Source organism: Manis pentadactyla, chromosome 3, assembly GCF_030020395.1.
Source record: "Manis pentadactyla isolate mManPen7 chromosome 3, mManPen7.hap1, whole genome shotgun sequence".
NCBI lineage: Eukaryota > Metazoa > Chordata > Mammalia > Pholidota > Manidae > Manis > Manis pentadactyla.
In genome coordinates this window covers 158,108,267-158,121,059 of record NC_080021.1, presented here as the reverse complement: position 1 = coordinate 158,121,059, position 12,793 = coordinate 158,108,267, and the positions used below count along the sequence as shown (strand labels likewise).

The 12,793-nt window shown below is 40.9% G+C and overlaps 1 protein-coding gene across 6 annotated transcripts in view; it reads left to right on the top strand.

Moving 5' to 3' along the window:
• The window catches only part of GLIS3 (GLIS family zinc finger 3), a 429,892-nt gene that overhangs the window by 394,275 nt on the left and 22,824 nt on the right, over positions 1-12,793 (top strand). For all 6 annotated transcript variants that reach the window (XM_036928415.2, XM_036928413.2, XM_036928416.2 and 3 more), the window contains one exon: positions 8,870-9,045. In XM_036928415.2, the coding sequence (XP_036784310.2) occupies positions 8,870-9,045 (176 nt within the window). The remainder of the gene's footprint in view (positions 1-8,869; positions 9,046-12,793) is intronic.

Sequence of the window (12,793 nt, the reverse complement as noted above, 5' to 3'; positions counted from 1 at the left end):
TCTGAATGCCAAATCAACCATCTTTATATTGTTCCCATGTTCCAAACAAATCCACCTCATTTGAAGGCCAAGATTATGTTTTTTTTTGGTCCCCTTGAATTTTTCAGTCAGGAAAGTGAGTCATGACAGTATCAAGGAAGCATTGAGGTAAAGTGGCATTCCTTTTCCCTCAGCCTCTACTTTAGTGCATTAGCATGAGGCAACATGGAGTTCACCCTAAGTCAATATTATTCACATGGCTCGGTGTGTTCTTCTCATCTGCTTTCTCTGAAGCAGCAAGTCACATGGAGCCAGAATTCCCAAAGTAAAAGTCCACAGGCCATTCTAGCAGGGTCAAGAAATCCACATATTACAAAGTGCATTGTCTCTGATGTAGAAAAGGCTGTTCAAAGGAAAGCCTTTACTTAATAGTTTAACAGTGTGATCTGGAAATCAACTTTGTCTTTTCCTCTCTTTGGTGGGGGACACTTGGGGGAACTGGCTGCTGAAAGACAGCCTATCTTTTTGCAAGTAAAGGGCTGCTTTTTAGTGGTGAGTAGACTATTGATGTGAGCAGAAACCAAGAGAGTAAGTCTTGGTATTAGTGTTCTTGCTTCCTTTTCTGAGAAATACTCTTCAGTTGCTTTTCTGTTTAATTGCAAGGAGAAAAAGTTTTCTGTTTTAATCATCTTCCTTAATCACCTTCCAATTATTAGAGTGAATAATTGGGGGCATTCTCTTCAATAAGATGTTCTCCTCTTTGAAACAGAAACTGTGGTCTCTGGGCAACTGTAATATCCAACTGGCCATTTGCACCTGTTGGACAAAGATACTACCAGCCTGGACACAAGAATTGGCACCAAGCTGGAGCTAAGTCTACGGAACCAGTGATCTATTCAACAGAGTAGTTCTTCAATAGCAACGACCAACATTTATTAAATACTTACCTCTGCAGAGTACCAGAGAGGTGCTGGAGATACAAAATAAAGCAAATATCCAAGGATTTGATACCCTTTCCATCTATGAGAGCCAAGAGCCCTCTTCTAACTATGAATTTGTAAATATATGCTGTTCCCTCCAAATGTTGAGCCTTACATTCAAGAGAAGGTATAGGAAATTCCTTTGTAGTTATTACAACAGCAACCTGACCTCCTAAAGATGAAAAAGAAAAATAACAACACATATATACAGCGCACATTGTTACTGACCAAACCAACACCCAACTGGTTTTCCTTTCAAATTATGGGTTATGTGGACTTATGGGGTCTCATTTGGCAGTGGCTTTGAAAGCACCTGGTCATACTTGGCAGGAGTACTGCACTTGAAGTTCTAAAAGTTCTCCTGGGATCTTGTATTTGCTCATTGAGACAATGAGAAAAGTGTGGAAGAGGTCATGCTTCCTTTTCTCATATTTAGACAAAAGTAACATTTTTTTTCTTGTTTCCCATCTAGAATTTTCATTACTCTCTCTTTTGAACATTTTTCTTTCATCTAATGCATTCTGTTGCAAAGCAGACTAAACCCTCTGTCTAACACCGTGCTGAACAAGAGTCTTCTCTTTGCCATGGAGCTGTGAGTTAATCCCCTTGCTCTGACCTGCTCAGAGCTGCCCAAGGAATGACATCATTACAAACTTCTTTTTTAATAGCAGAATTTTTGACATCAAATGTCTAAGACCACACTGGATAAATTTTCTTCTGGATGACATTTTTTTTTTGTAAAGAGGATTTGGCAAAATGACACTTTTCTTCCTTCTCTCCCCATCACGTCAGATTTCTGAAATAGACAAACAACTGAGTCACAGCCAATTCTGCAGTCAAAATACTCCAAAAAACTCCAGCTTTTGGTTAAATGCATAATACTGCATAATTCATTTCTCTAACATATCCTGGATGTCCTCTCTTCTTTTCCACAGTGGTGAAATGTGATGCCCTGGGGCCTATTTCAGTATTTACCAGAAAAAATGCACTTCTCTGCATTGGGCACTGATTACTTTGTTTCTTGACTTTCGGCTGGCTCTACTACACCCACGTGGACAAACTTTCTTCCAGAGCCATCTATCCTTCCTATTTCCCATACTCACTCACTTACCATAATATGTATATGAGTCTTCTTTAAAAAGGCTTGGTGATCATTTCACCTACAACTGATTTCACAGCCCTCATTTTGTTGTGCTTTGTGGAGGCCTGGGCAATCATTTTGGGGACTTGGTCTTGCCCAACATGATAAATTATTTGCAGTTAATATTGACCCAGCCTATCGTAAGGAGAAAGAAACGCTGAGCCCTTCTAGGAGATGGACTCAATGCTTTGACTGGTTTGGAATAGAGTCCTCAGATGGGCATGCAGCTCTTGGCCTGCTTTGGTCCTGCCCAGATGGACAGTGTTGCAATTACCCACACTTCCCAGCGGCTGTTTCTTCATTACTGAAAGCTGGTCTTGATTGTCTCAGAAGCAGAATTCAATTTGCAGTTCCCCCAGTAACGTGCTGTGATTCATTTGGGGACAAATCTGGATTGAACTGAATCCAAGTGTCTCTTTTGTGAGACAGAAGGGAAGTATAAGTAGATACTATAGTCACCCAGATGAGTCAGCCAGGAATTCATGAAGTGATTCATAAATCGTTATAAAGACCACTAAAGTCTACTAAAATGGAGTGCTGTCTGGCTATACAAAGTGGGGTATTATCATTGGGGGGGTTTTTTTAGATGTTAAATCAGATGTGAAATCCTTAAAACTGTGCTTTTCTTTTTAGGCTTTGAAAAGGATTTCTTTTTTTCCCCTCTGCAGTTGGCCAACTGCTAAAGCCATTTTTTATTGATTAGTTTTCACAGATGAATTTTAAAACCACCACAGATGACACCCCACAATTTTGGGGGGGAATAAAAAATACCTCCCCAAATCCACCATACACCAGTTTTTAATCCATTATTTCTCCTCCTTGGCAGAAAAATCAATAATATTCTGTGTGAATACAACAAAACTTGCTGTTCTGATGCATTCTTTCTTTGGGAGGTCTTTTCCCATGGAAAAGAGGCAAGAAAAATCTATCCAAAGTACCTGTCAACCAACATTTCAGCTAGTTGATCATGTAAACACCTTTTCTCAAAGTGTTAACCCCAAAACAGTGCTAAGGCACACAGTCCCACATTACTTGCTAGGACTACTTGTATATACAGCACAGAAGAACAAAAGTAAGACATTTTATGACATGGGCAACACAGTCTTTTAGTAAATTTTGTTTGAAGAAATCCAATTGTTAGCTGACATACAAATACCTTGCTTAGACCTGTAAACTTGGGAAAATATACTGCCTGACAGGAGTTACCCAGCTGGAAAAACTAAACATATAAGCCCAGATTGGGCATGAGGAACCCTAGCAAATTCCCCAATGAGCAAATTTCCCCAAAGCAAATGGGAAATAGTCACATTGTAGGGTTTCTTAAAGGAAGTGGGTGGCTGATAGGCTCATCCCCAGCAGCTGGTGACAAAGACCCAATCTCAGATGCCCCCAGGAGTCTTCTCCCATCCTCCTTTGCTCCACTCCTTGCCATGCTTTTCATCTCCACTAGACAGTGACTTACCCCAGGGGATGAAGTGGTGACTGGAGAACTAGCTGTGTGTCTTTGGGAAAATCATTTCGTGTCTTATGGGTCTGCTTTATTTCATCCAAATAAGGTGATTCCCCAGGCCCTCAGCTAGAACATTCTCTGACTGCAGGCCTTTGTGAACTCAGGATTCCTCACTGGGAAACCCTGGACCAAGAAAAGAGACTCTTACACAAGACCATGAATAAGTGCTCCTAGAACTAGAAAATTATCCAGATGAATAAATGTCTTACTTTCTTTGAGCCTTGGCTTCTGTACCTGAGTAGTCAAGGAGAAAAGAGACTGAAGATTTTTTATTTTAAGAACTTCATAAATAGCCTAATGCAATCTTACATAGCTTTCAAGCCCTGGGTACATGTTAATGTCAGGGATACCTTAAATGTACATAGTGTTTTGAGCAATCATTCCATAAACATGTACAGGTCATCTGAAAGGTGTCAGACATTCATTGTTCAAAGTACTTAGATATCTCTGGCTTCCCAATTTAAAATTGTTCTTAATCTACCCCACCCCCTCACCTTCCATTCTCTATTTTCCTCCGTGGTACTCATTTCCTCCAGCCCAATACAGAGTGTGCTTACTTAAATTGGTTCATTGCCTCCCTAAAATAAAATCCCACGGACAGGGATATGTGTCATGTGTTGCTCTATCCCTCCTGCTTAGAACAGTGCCATGCACTTGGTCAGCGCTCAGTAAACATCTCTTGAATGAGTAACTGAATATAGTATCTCAGATTTTATGATCCCCAGTAAGTTGAGATTATCTTTATTTTACACTTGGCAATTGAGACGGGGAGGATTCAGAATTTATTCAAGATAACCTAACTAGTAAGGAACAGAGCCAGCATCCAGACCCAGGTGGGTCTGACTCCTAGTCCATCTATCTATCTTTGATGACATCCATCTGCTTCTCCTGCCATTTGCAGTCTTCTGCACATTAACCTCACCAGTTCTGTGTGTCTCATTTGGGACCTACTCTTCTATGAAAAAATGTAATATTTAGTAGTACATTTACAGGAAAGATGACCCCTGTTTCTGGCCCACCTCATAGCGAGGCTGGAAAGCTCAGTGTGAACAGAGGGTGGGAGTAGGCCACGGAAGGGAAGGAGCGAAGCCAAGTAAATACTCCAAATAATCAGACATTTTCTAAGGTATGTATATAGACAAATATTTGCGGAAACCTTTTTGTTTCTGTTTTTTTCCAGAAGATCTCTTATGAGCTCTTTAAAATCTGCTTCCCTCCCCCCTGTTTTTCGGGGGGTGGAGGGGCAAATCATTGAACCTGCTCAGGGCTCATGGTGGGATTATGTAAACTGCTTGACTGAAAGAGTGGAAATGGTTGACTCAGTTCTCTGGTTTGCTTTTGTGTGATCTGTTTCTGGTAAGCAGTGTTGTTTTTCTTTTTAAATTCTAGTCTGTTGTGTGCTTATTTACATAACCATATTCTTTTGTTTCAAAGAAGTATAAAAGGCCAAAGAAGAGGCTGGTAAGCAATGTCGAATGAAATCAGTGAAATGTCAACTGCAGATCAGCAGCTGGGGGACAGAGCTGAAACTAGGAAGATTTCAGACATTCTGACTTCTGGCTTTTGACACTGTTGTTAACTCAGAATGAATTAGAGTGATGTCATCTTGTCCTGATGTAATGGGGAAAGAAGATATTCTGTAGGGGAAAAATTATAAACCCCTGCAGTTTATACTCAGGATCAAAATTGTCGATTTTAGCATAAAAATTTTTTACTTCACCTTCTTTGGATTTAAAAAAATCCTTTCTGTTTTGGGCATAATATTCATATTCATTTTGGGGTGTTAAAAAAACAGTTGGAAAATAAGTAAGGACACTAAGAAAACGGGATTCTGGGCCGCCCCCGCCCCCCAGCCTACCTTCAATAACAAAAAGAACATTTTATGTTTTGCTTAGTGAACTTCTGTTTAAGTGTACATGTTTTTTGTTTGTTTGCTTGTTGCTTTTGGGGTGAATGGCCTCAAACTAAAGTTTCTTGAGTTCTTTTGGCTTTTAAAATCACGTTTCTGGCATCTTGCTTTGAGCTGTCCCTGATCAGTCTGGATGTTCCTGGGGTCTTGCCTCAGCCAGTGGGACTCTCATCCACCTTCCCCACAACTCTCCTGCTCCCTCACCCCTGACTTTTTTCTACTTCTACACTACTATGAGCTGGTTAACGAGTAATCAAGTATGTAAAGATTAAATTCAAGTTATTAGATTGTGAGGGATTTTTCAGTAACATACTATGTGATGTTTTCAGGCAGTAACGAACTTGATTCTATGTGCTGTACTTGAAAAGCAAGTGCATGTTTCCCTTCAGTTCTTACTCTGGACCCTTTAGTGCTGAATTCTTATTTATTTCCCTGTTCCCAGCAATTGTCTCGATAATCGAGATCACATCTTGTCACTTTTCATCTTCTCTCTGTACATGTAAAAGTTAAGACTTCTGTACCAAATCTTTCCTCTCCAAATCAAGGACTACTTTAGGTATACAGTTACTTCACTTAGAACAGTTAATATTTCCAATTTTTATTAACACTTTATGTGAAGTGATATATTGTGTTTTGAAATTGTCTTAACTTTATGCTATATAGTCTCACTTATTTGAGTAGCATGGAGAAAAATCCAGTCTGAATTAGCAAAAAGCAAATTGTAGAGTCAGTTGAAGCCTTCGTAGGTATTATTCTCTCCCCCCAGATCTCTGAAATAAGCAGTGCTAAAACCTTGGTGTATAAACTACCACACTTTTCTTGTTTGCTCTGTGTTGTTACCTGGTTAAGTACTATGTGGTGGCCGAGACAGCATGACTGGAGTTTGGAACTTGTGAGAATTAATAGATGAGGATAGTTTATAATTATATACTCTCTAGATAGATAGGTACATAGACATACATAATTTATAAGTAGATATATAATTTATATATAGGTACAGAGTCTATTATACAGTTTACATTCCTGATGACTCCTAAAATACTCAAATGATTTCTGTCCTTTTAATCGAGTATTGCCTCCCTTTTTTTATAGCTGGTAATCATAACTCACCCTCTAGCTACATCATCCCAAATTATGAAACTATAAGGTTTTATATTGCTGACAGTCTTTGCCTCCTTCCCCTTCCAGTCCCCCTTTTCTACACTTCATTAGTCAAGCCCTGGTTTTTGAGTCAGACTCACTGTGCTGCCAGCTGAGGGCTTGTGAAACAAAACTGCCTTCCACCAAGCCCCTGATCGCAGGGTCACACCTCCCAATCCTGAGATTCGCCCCATCCGCACACCTCGGCCCCATCAGCTCTCAGCAAAGGGCAGGTGACTGAAGCACCAGAGGAAAAGAGCGGAGAAGACCATCCAGCACATGTGGTATCTTATATCGCTAAATGAAAAATATAATCAGGAAGCCAATCAAAGGATCTTGCTGCTTTGCCACGGAACAACCCCGAGGCGCCGATGACGGCTGTTCAGCAGTGACGTGGGTCGCCGTCCCGCTCGGCTCCGCCCCCCCTCCCTCCCCGGGGGCCCCAGCCCCGGGATTCAGCGCTGGGGTGGGGTGGGTCGCCCTGACTCTCAAGTCTGTTGTCCCGCGGTTCCTTACCCCTCTCCCACTGTTTCAGAGCAGCTGTGAGACACACTACGGACATGTGCCCCCAAAAAATAGCCTCCATATGAGAAATCTTGACATGTGAGTTTTTATTAGATGTTCTCAGGGCAGTGCCAGAGTTTGTTTACTGTGTTTTACTCAAGACTATTCAGCACATCTTTTCAGGCTAATTCCAATTAAGATGATGTGCTTGGAAAACAGATATTTACCCAACACAGGACACTCCGTTACTATTCTCTTTCAGCAGAGTGGAGATATTTATCATTGATTAAGCAGGCATCCTACTCCGGAGAGGGTTTAAGCCCCCTCTGACTTCTCTTCTCCAGAGGTTAGCTAGTCCAAATCCTCCTTTCTTGCTTTCTGCATCACCTTCCTACATAGCCCTATCATACTTCAACAAGGCATCGCATCCCACAGTTTCTAACTGCTGCAAAATAAATGCAGAATCTCTACCTTATTAAAGATTCTGGTTTGGAACATTGCCAGTTACTTTCCAAACTTGACTGGTTCCTCCTCCCTTTTTATCATCCATGGCGCTATACAAAAGTCCAGCTAAGTGAAGTTACTCATTCCTGTGCAATGTAATGTACACAGATGGTGACCTCTGAACATTAGCGAAAACAAAGCCTGTCTTTCTCCATAGTGTAAGAAACAGCTGACTGAAAGTTTTCAATTTACCGGGCCTTTTGGGAGAGACTAACAATTTATAGCTAATATTATTTTCCCTGACATTATCTTGCTGCTTCATTTCACTGCATTGACAGGTTCCAGCACCCTTGTGCCAATCTGCTACTGAACTGGCAAGCAGAGCATCATTTTGATAGTCTATGGACATTGCTAACCATTAACATTGTTCTTAAAAGTACACCTTCTCTTCAATATTAGAAAGTATAAAGTATCATTTAAAACCTAGTGATTCAGATCTTGCCAATTTTCCCTTACAATTAGAAGAGCAGTGGGCAGTTACCCATTTTGTATCTCAGGTTAGTTGATGATGTCCTTTATTTAAACATTTGTATGTTCTTCCTCAGAAACTACCAGTAGTCTCACTGTGACAGCAAAAAATGACCCACATCATGTTCCTGTTATACCCCTGTCAATGTTCTTTGCCAAGCACAGAACCTAAGCAGATCTCTTGAGTTCTGGATTTTAAACCACACTTGACCTTTGAGGTTTAAATTAATGTATTCTTGGCAAAAGAAAGCATATTGTTTAAAGAGAATAGGATTAGAGAGGCTTATAATAAATACTTGTAACACTTTTTGGACCTCAGATATGTCTTACAGAACAAAATGTTTATGAGGTAAGTGTACATGAATCAGAAACATACGGATCAAATTTCCCCTAAAATGCAAACAGATTTAAAAATTAGCAGAAAAGAGACCTGGCAAAAGATGTGCTTTACATCTCACCAAACTCAGAGTACTTAAAATACACTTTAAGAAGTTTGACAAACCCGAACTGTGACTAGATTTTCCCTTGATTGATCTCCTTTATTCCCTTAATATCTCAATTGAGAAGTCAGTGGTTAAAAACGGGAGAGAAAAGACTTAAAAGATGTTTTTACAGGGCCTTTTGTCATGCTTTTATACAGCCAGAGGGGACATTAGCATTTGGCTTTGAAGAGTTTTGTCTTTGCTCCTGCTATTTTATGTCCCTCATGTTTCCTTTTGTAATTGTTTTCTCAGGTTTGCACCTTCTGCTCCATCTCCTCACCACATCAGCCCCCAGAGGGTTCCAGCTCCTTCTTCAGTGATGCAGAGAACACAGCCTCCCCATGCTCAGCAGCCACCAGTATCACACCTAAAGGCTTACCAGCCAGAAGCAAACTCTCCCTTTCAACCAAATGGAATCCAGGTCCATGGTGAGTGAGGGGCTGTCAGTCCCTTGAGTTTGGAAAAGCAATGTTGTGCTGTTGCTTTTGATCAAGTATCTTAGTCACCAGTTGTGGATTTCAGATGTACTGTTGCACACCAGTCTTGGGCTTTTATGGCTTTCCTTTGAAATTTCACACTACGCAGCATGAAATCTTACAGTATTTTTCAGGCTTTGGCCCTTAGAGAGTATGGCTTATGACACCCCAAAGTGATGAGCCCAAGGTGATGATCCATTCATTGACCCAGCGCTTTAGCACCTCACGGATAGGCACTAACAGCAGCACCTCGTTTCCTAAACATTAAACAATCATGTAAAAGGAAAAGCAGGGGTCCTTTTGTCTGTGCCGGCCTCTCCTCTCACAGGCCTTTGCCCCCATTTCCATTGGCCTGCATTTTCTCCATCCTTCCAGTCCCAGATGAAGTGACACCTCCTCTCTGAAGCCATTCCCGATCTCCTGACTGGACTTAATCTCTCTCCTGGCTCTAAACTCTGATTGTGTATGACCTGTATCTCTTGATAGTAATTATGCTTCCTATACCTTATAATTTACTTCCCTGTGAGTAAAATTCATCTTCACTCTTAATATGTAAACTTCTTTCTGAAGTCAGAATAATCTGATCCATTTTTCTTTCTCTTGGAGAATTTAGCACAGTTCTTCACATGTCATAAAGGCACTTAGATACTTGAAATGTGCACGGAGGAAAGGAAGACAAGAGAAATTATGATGGTTTTTAAAATCTGCAGATCTTGTGTTTGACTCAGAACAAACACGGAGAACTAAGTTTGGCTAAATTACTTTTGTTTATTTAAACTAATTTGGCTGACTCAGGCAGCTATCCTAGTGAACATCCGTGGAAATTTGAGTTGTCAAATCATAGAGACTCCAACTATATAGAGCCTTTACCTCCTGGGGGCAGCCCAACCTTCCTCAAAGCAGAAGGGTTACTATCCTCTTAGACTGAGAGTTTAGCTCCTTCTGAAAAATACGAAGCTCCATCTGCTGCTTGCTCATTCCTGAATTTGCTCCCTATCAGTTATTTCTTAAAATTAATGGATGATGTCCCCAGACAAATCTAAATCAGTATTTGAGCTGTGTGTGAATAACTTCCCAAGATGGCAGAATCAGGAGGAACTATGGAGCTAAGCTGGGAGAAGAACGTCAGAGGGGTCTGGGCGGCCAAAGGGGATGCACTGTGGACACAGTGGCAAACTGTAGGAAGGGAAAGACCTTGAAAAGCCCAGGCCACTGTCTCTGGCTCAAAGTTCCATCCACGTCTCCTCCTCTCCTCTGAGTCTCATCATACAAACCCTCTGTCCCCCAACAAAGCTCGGATTTCCACCATTCTTTTGGCCTGTAGTAATTTTTACCTTCTTCTATTGGTAAATTTCTTTTCAAGCTTTGGTTATCTATTTGTTCAACCAAGAAATAGTTCTTGAATACTTACTGTGTGCAAAGCAATGTGTGTGTGAGAAAGTTGAACAGCGTGTCCCCCCTTCTGAGGAGGAGTTCCTGAGCAGACGTGCTGTCGTCTAGTGTGCCAGAGGTCCCGGTGCCCTGTGCTCTGGAGCCACCCTCCCCAGCAGGCGGGAGGTGGGCAGCATGAGTGTGGGCTTTGCAGAACATAACAGGTCTGTGATCCTAAGACATATGATTTTCACCCTTCACATTTTAACGTTGCTGAAATTTGAACGTATCTCAGTCAGCGGCATCACATGATTGGCAATGATTTCTCTTGTACTGTATAGAATGATGGAGCGTTTCACAGACAGCGTTTTGTCATAGTTCCAATGAAATGCAGCATAACACACTTGGATTACAGCTCTGAAACACATTTTAAAAATTCAAACGTTAACCTGTGTGTAGAAAAAAATAATTGGAAGGAGATTAACCAAAATGTTAACAATTTTTTTTTAGTCACATTGGTGAAATAATGGGTGATTCCTTTTTTTCTCTTCTTTCTAAAGAAATTTTAGAAGAGATTGTAATCACACCAATTTGAAGGTAAATATTCTATTCAACTCTGTGACCTGGACAAATTATTGAGCCTCTGTTCATATTCATTAGATGAGGGGGTTCTTACCTACCTTGTCTCATCAGTTGCTATGAGGCTTTGACAAGAAAAGCACCTGGCCATATAGACCTTAATTAATTTAATGCTCTTTTACTCCCTTCCTTTTCCTTATTAGACTCTTGGAAAATAGAAATAATGTTTGTAGCCTTAGGGCAAGCATAATACTTGATGCAAAGTAGGCATTTAGTAAATATTTCCTGAATAAGTGATTGACATTCTCATTCAACAAATAAGTAATGAAACCAGAGGACACAGAAAATAGGACTACCTTATCATTTTGCCCTGCCTCTTGGCAAAAGACTCTTCTCCCACATTTCTCTTTTTTTGTTGAATAATGAATACAATGTCAACTTGAAATTGTTCCTTTTTCTTAACTTTCACTTTTTAATTGTTAAAAATTCCTATGGCCAGTGAGAAACTGCTAACAGCAGCCCTAAAAATAAGTATATATGATAAGCCTTTCTGGAAGATACTAGCGTACAGTCAAGTAAACTGGGAAATCATAACTTAGTTGTGGACATGAGCAAACAGCTGCTGTGGTGAGCTTGCCAAGGGAGCATCCATGCGTGAGGCACTGGGCCATTGCTAGGAGTCAGGGATCCAGAGGCAGCCTGCCTCCCTCCTCCAAGCCTTCTTTCTGAAAAGTTTTTCTGGGCCTTCCTAGGCTTCATCATTTCTCCTCGACTGCTCCTTAGGGTAAGGACTCAAACTGATCTAACACTTTTTTCAAGTGGGTGAATTCCCAGGAGCAGAGACCTCAGTGACTTGCAGCTACAGGCCATGCCTGCCAGCTTCGGTGTGACTTGTTTGCTGGATGGCATTATACAGCATCTTGGTAACAGAACTTCACTGCCTAATAAAATGAGATTTTTAAAGCCCCAAGCTGTGCCAGGGGCTCTAACATGCTAGCTACAGTGAGTGAGTGTTCTCTCTGTTCAAGACGGTTGTGGCTTTAACCGGCATCGTCACCCCCGTGCTCTCTGTACTCCCTGTAGTAGGTTGAGGTCCGAGAAAAATGTCATCAGTGTATTTTTAGAGATGGGAGCTGAGACATGGAAGAATATAAAATGCCTAAGCATTGCTGCCTTGGCAAAGGACACAGGCTTCTTTAACGAGATCCACATTTCCAAGCCACATTCGTAGTCTATGTGTTTTTAAGACAAAGGTACACCAAAATAAATAAGCCCCTCACCTTTCTGTGGGGAGGCAGGCTTGCATGTAGGTGCTGATGCATTGCTGAGAGCCATGGTAAGTTACAACTCAGAGGGACTTCAGTCTTACAGGTGAAGAAGAAAATAAGTTCCATTGAGTTTTGTTCATGCCGTATGAATTGATACAGAGCTTAGATGTGTGCTGAGTGTATTTATTTATTAAGAGGTGTTTTGTAAAAGGCATACTTTGAAAAGATAAATAGCACTACTTTTTTCAGTTCCTTCACCTAGTGAATGACCCACGACCAGAGTCCGGTTTGTTTATTATGTATCCGCTTTATCCATCCACATTGCCTTCTTTAGTAAAGGTGGACAAGGTGTCATTTCTTTGACTAGTTGAATGTTGATAGCATTTACGGGTCTGTTTGGGTGGCATCTCCAAGGCAACTTCTTAGTCTATTTTAGTCTTTTATTTTAGAAGTAAACATAAGGGCAACGCTTTCCAATCATG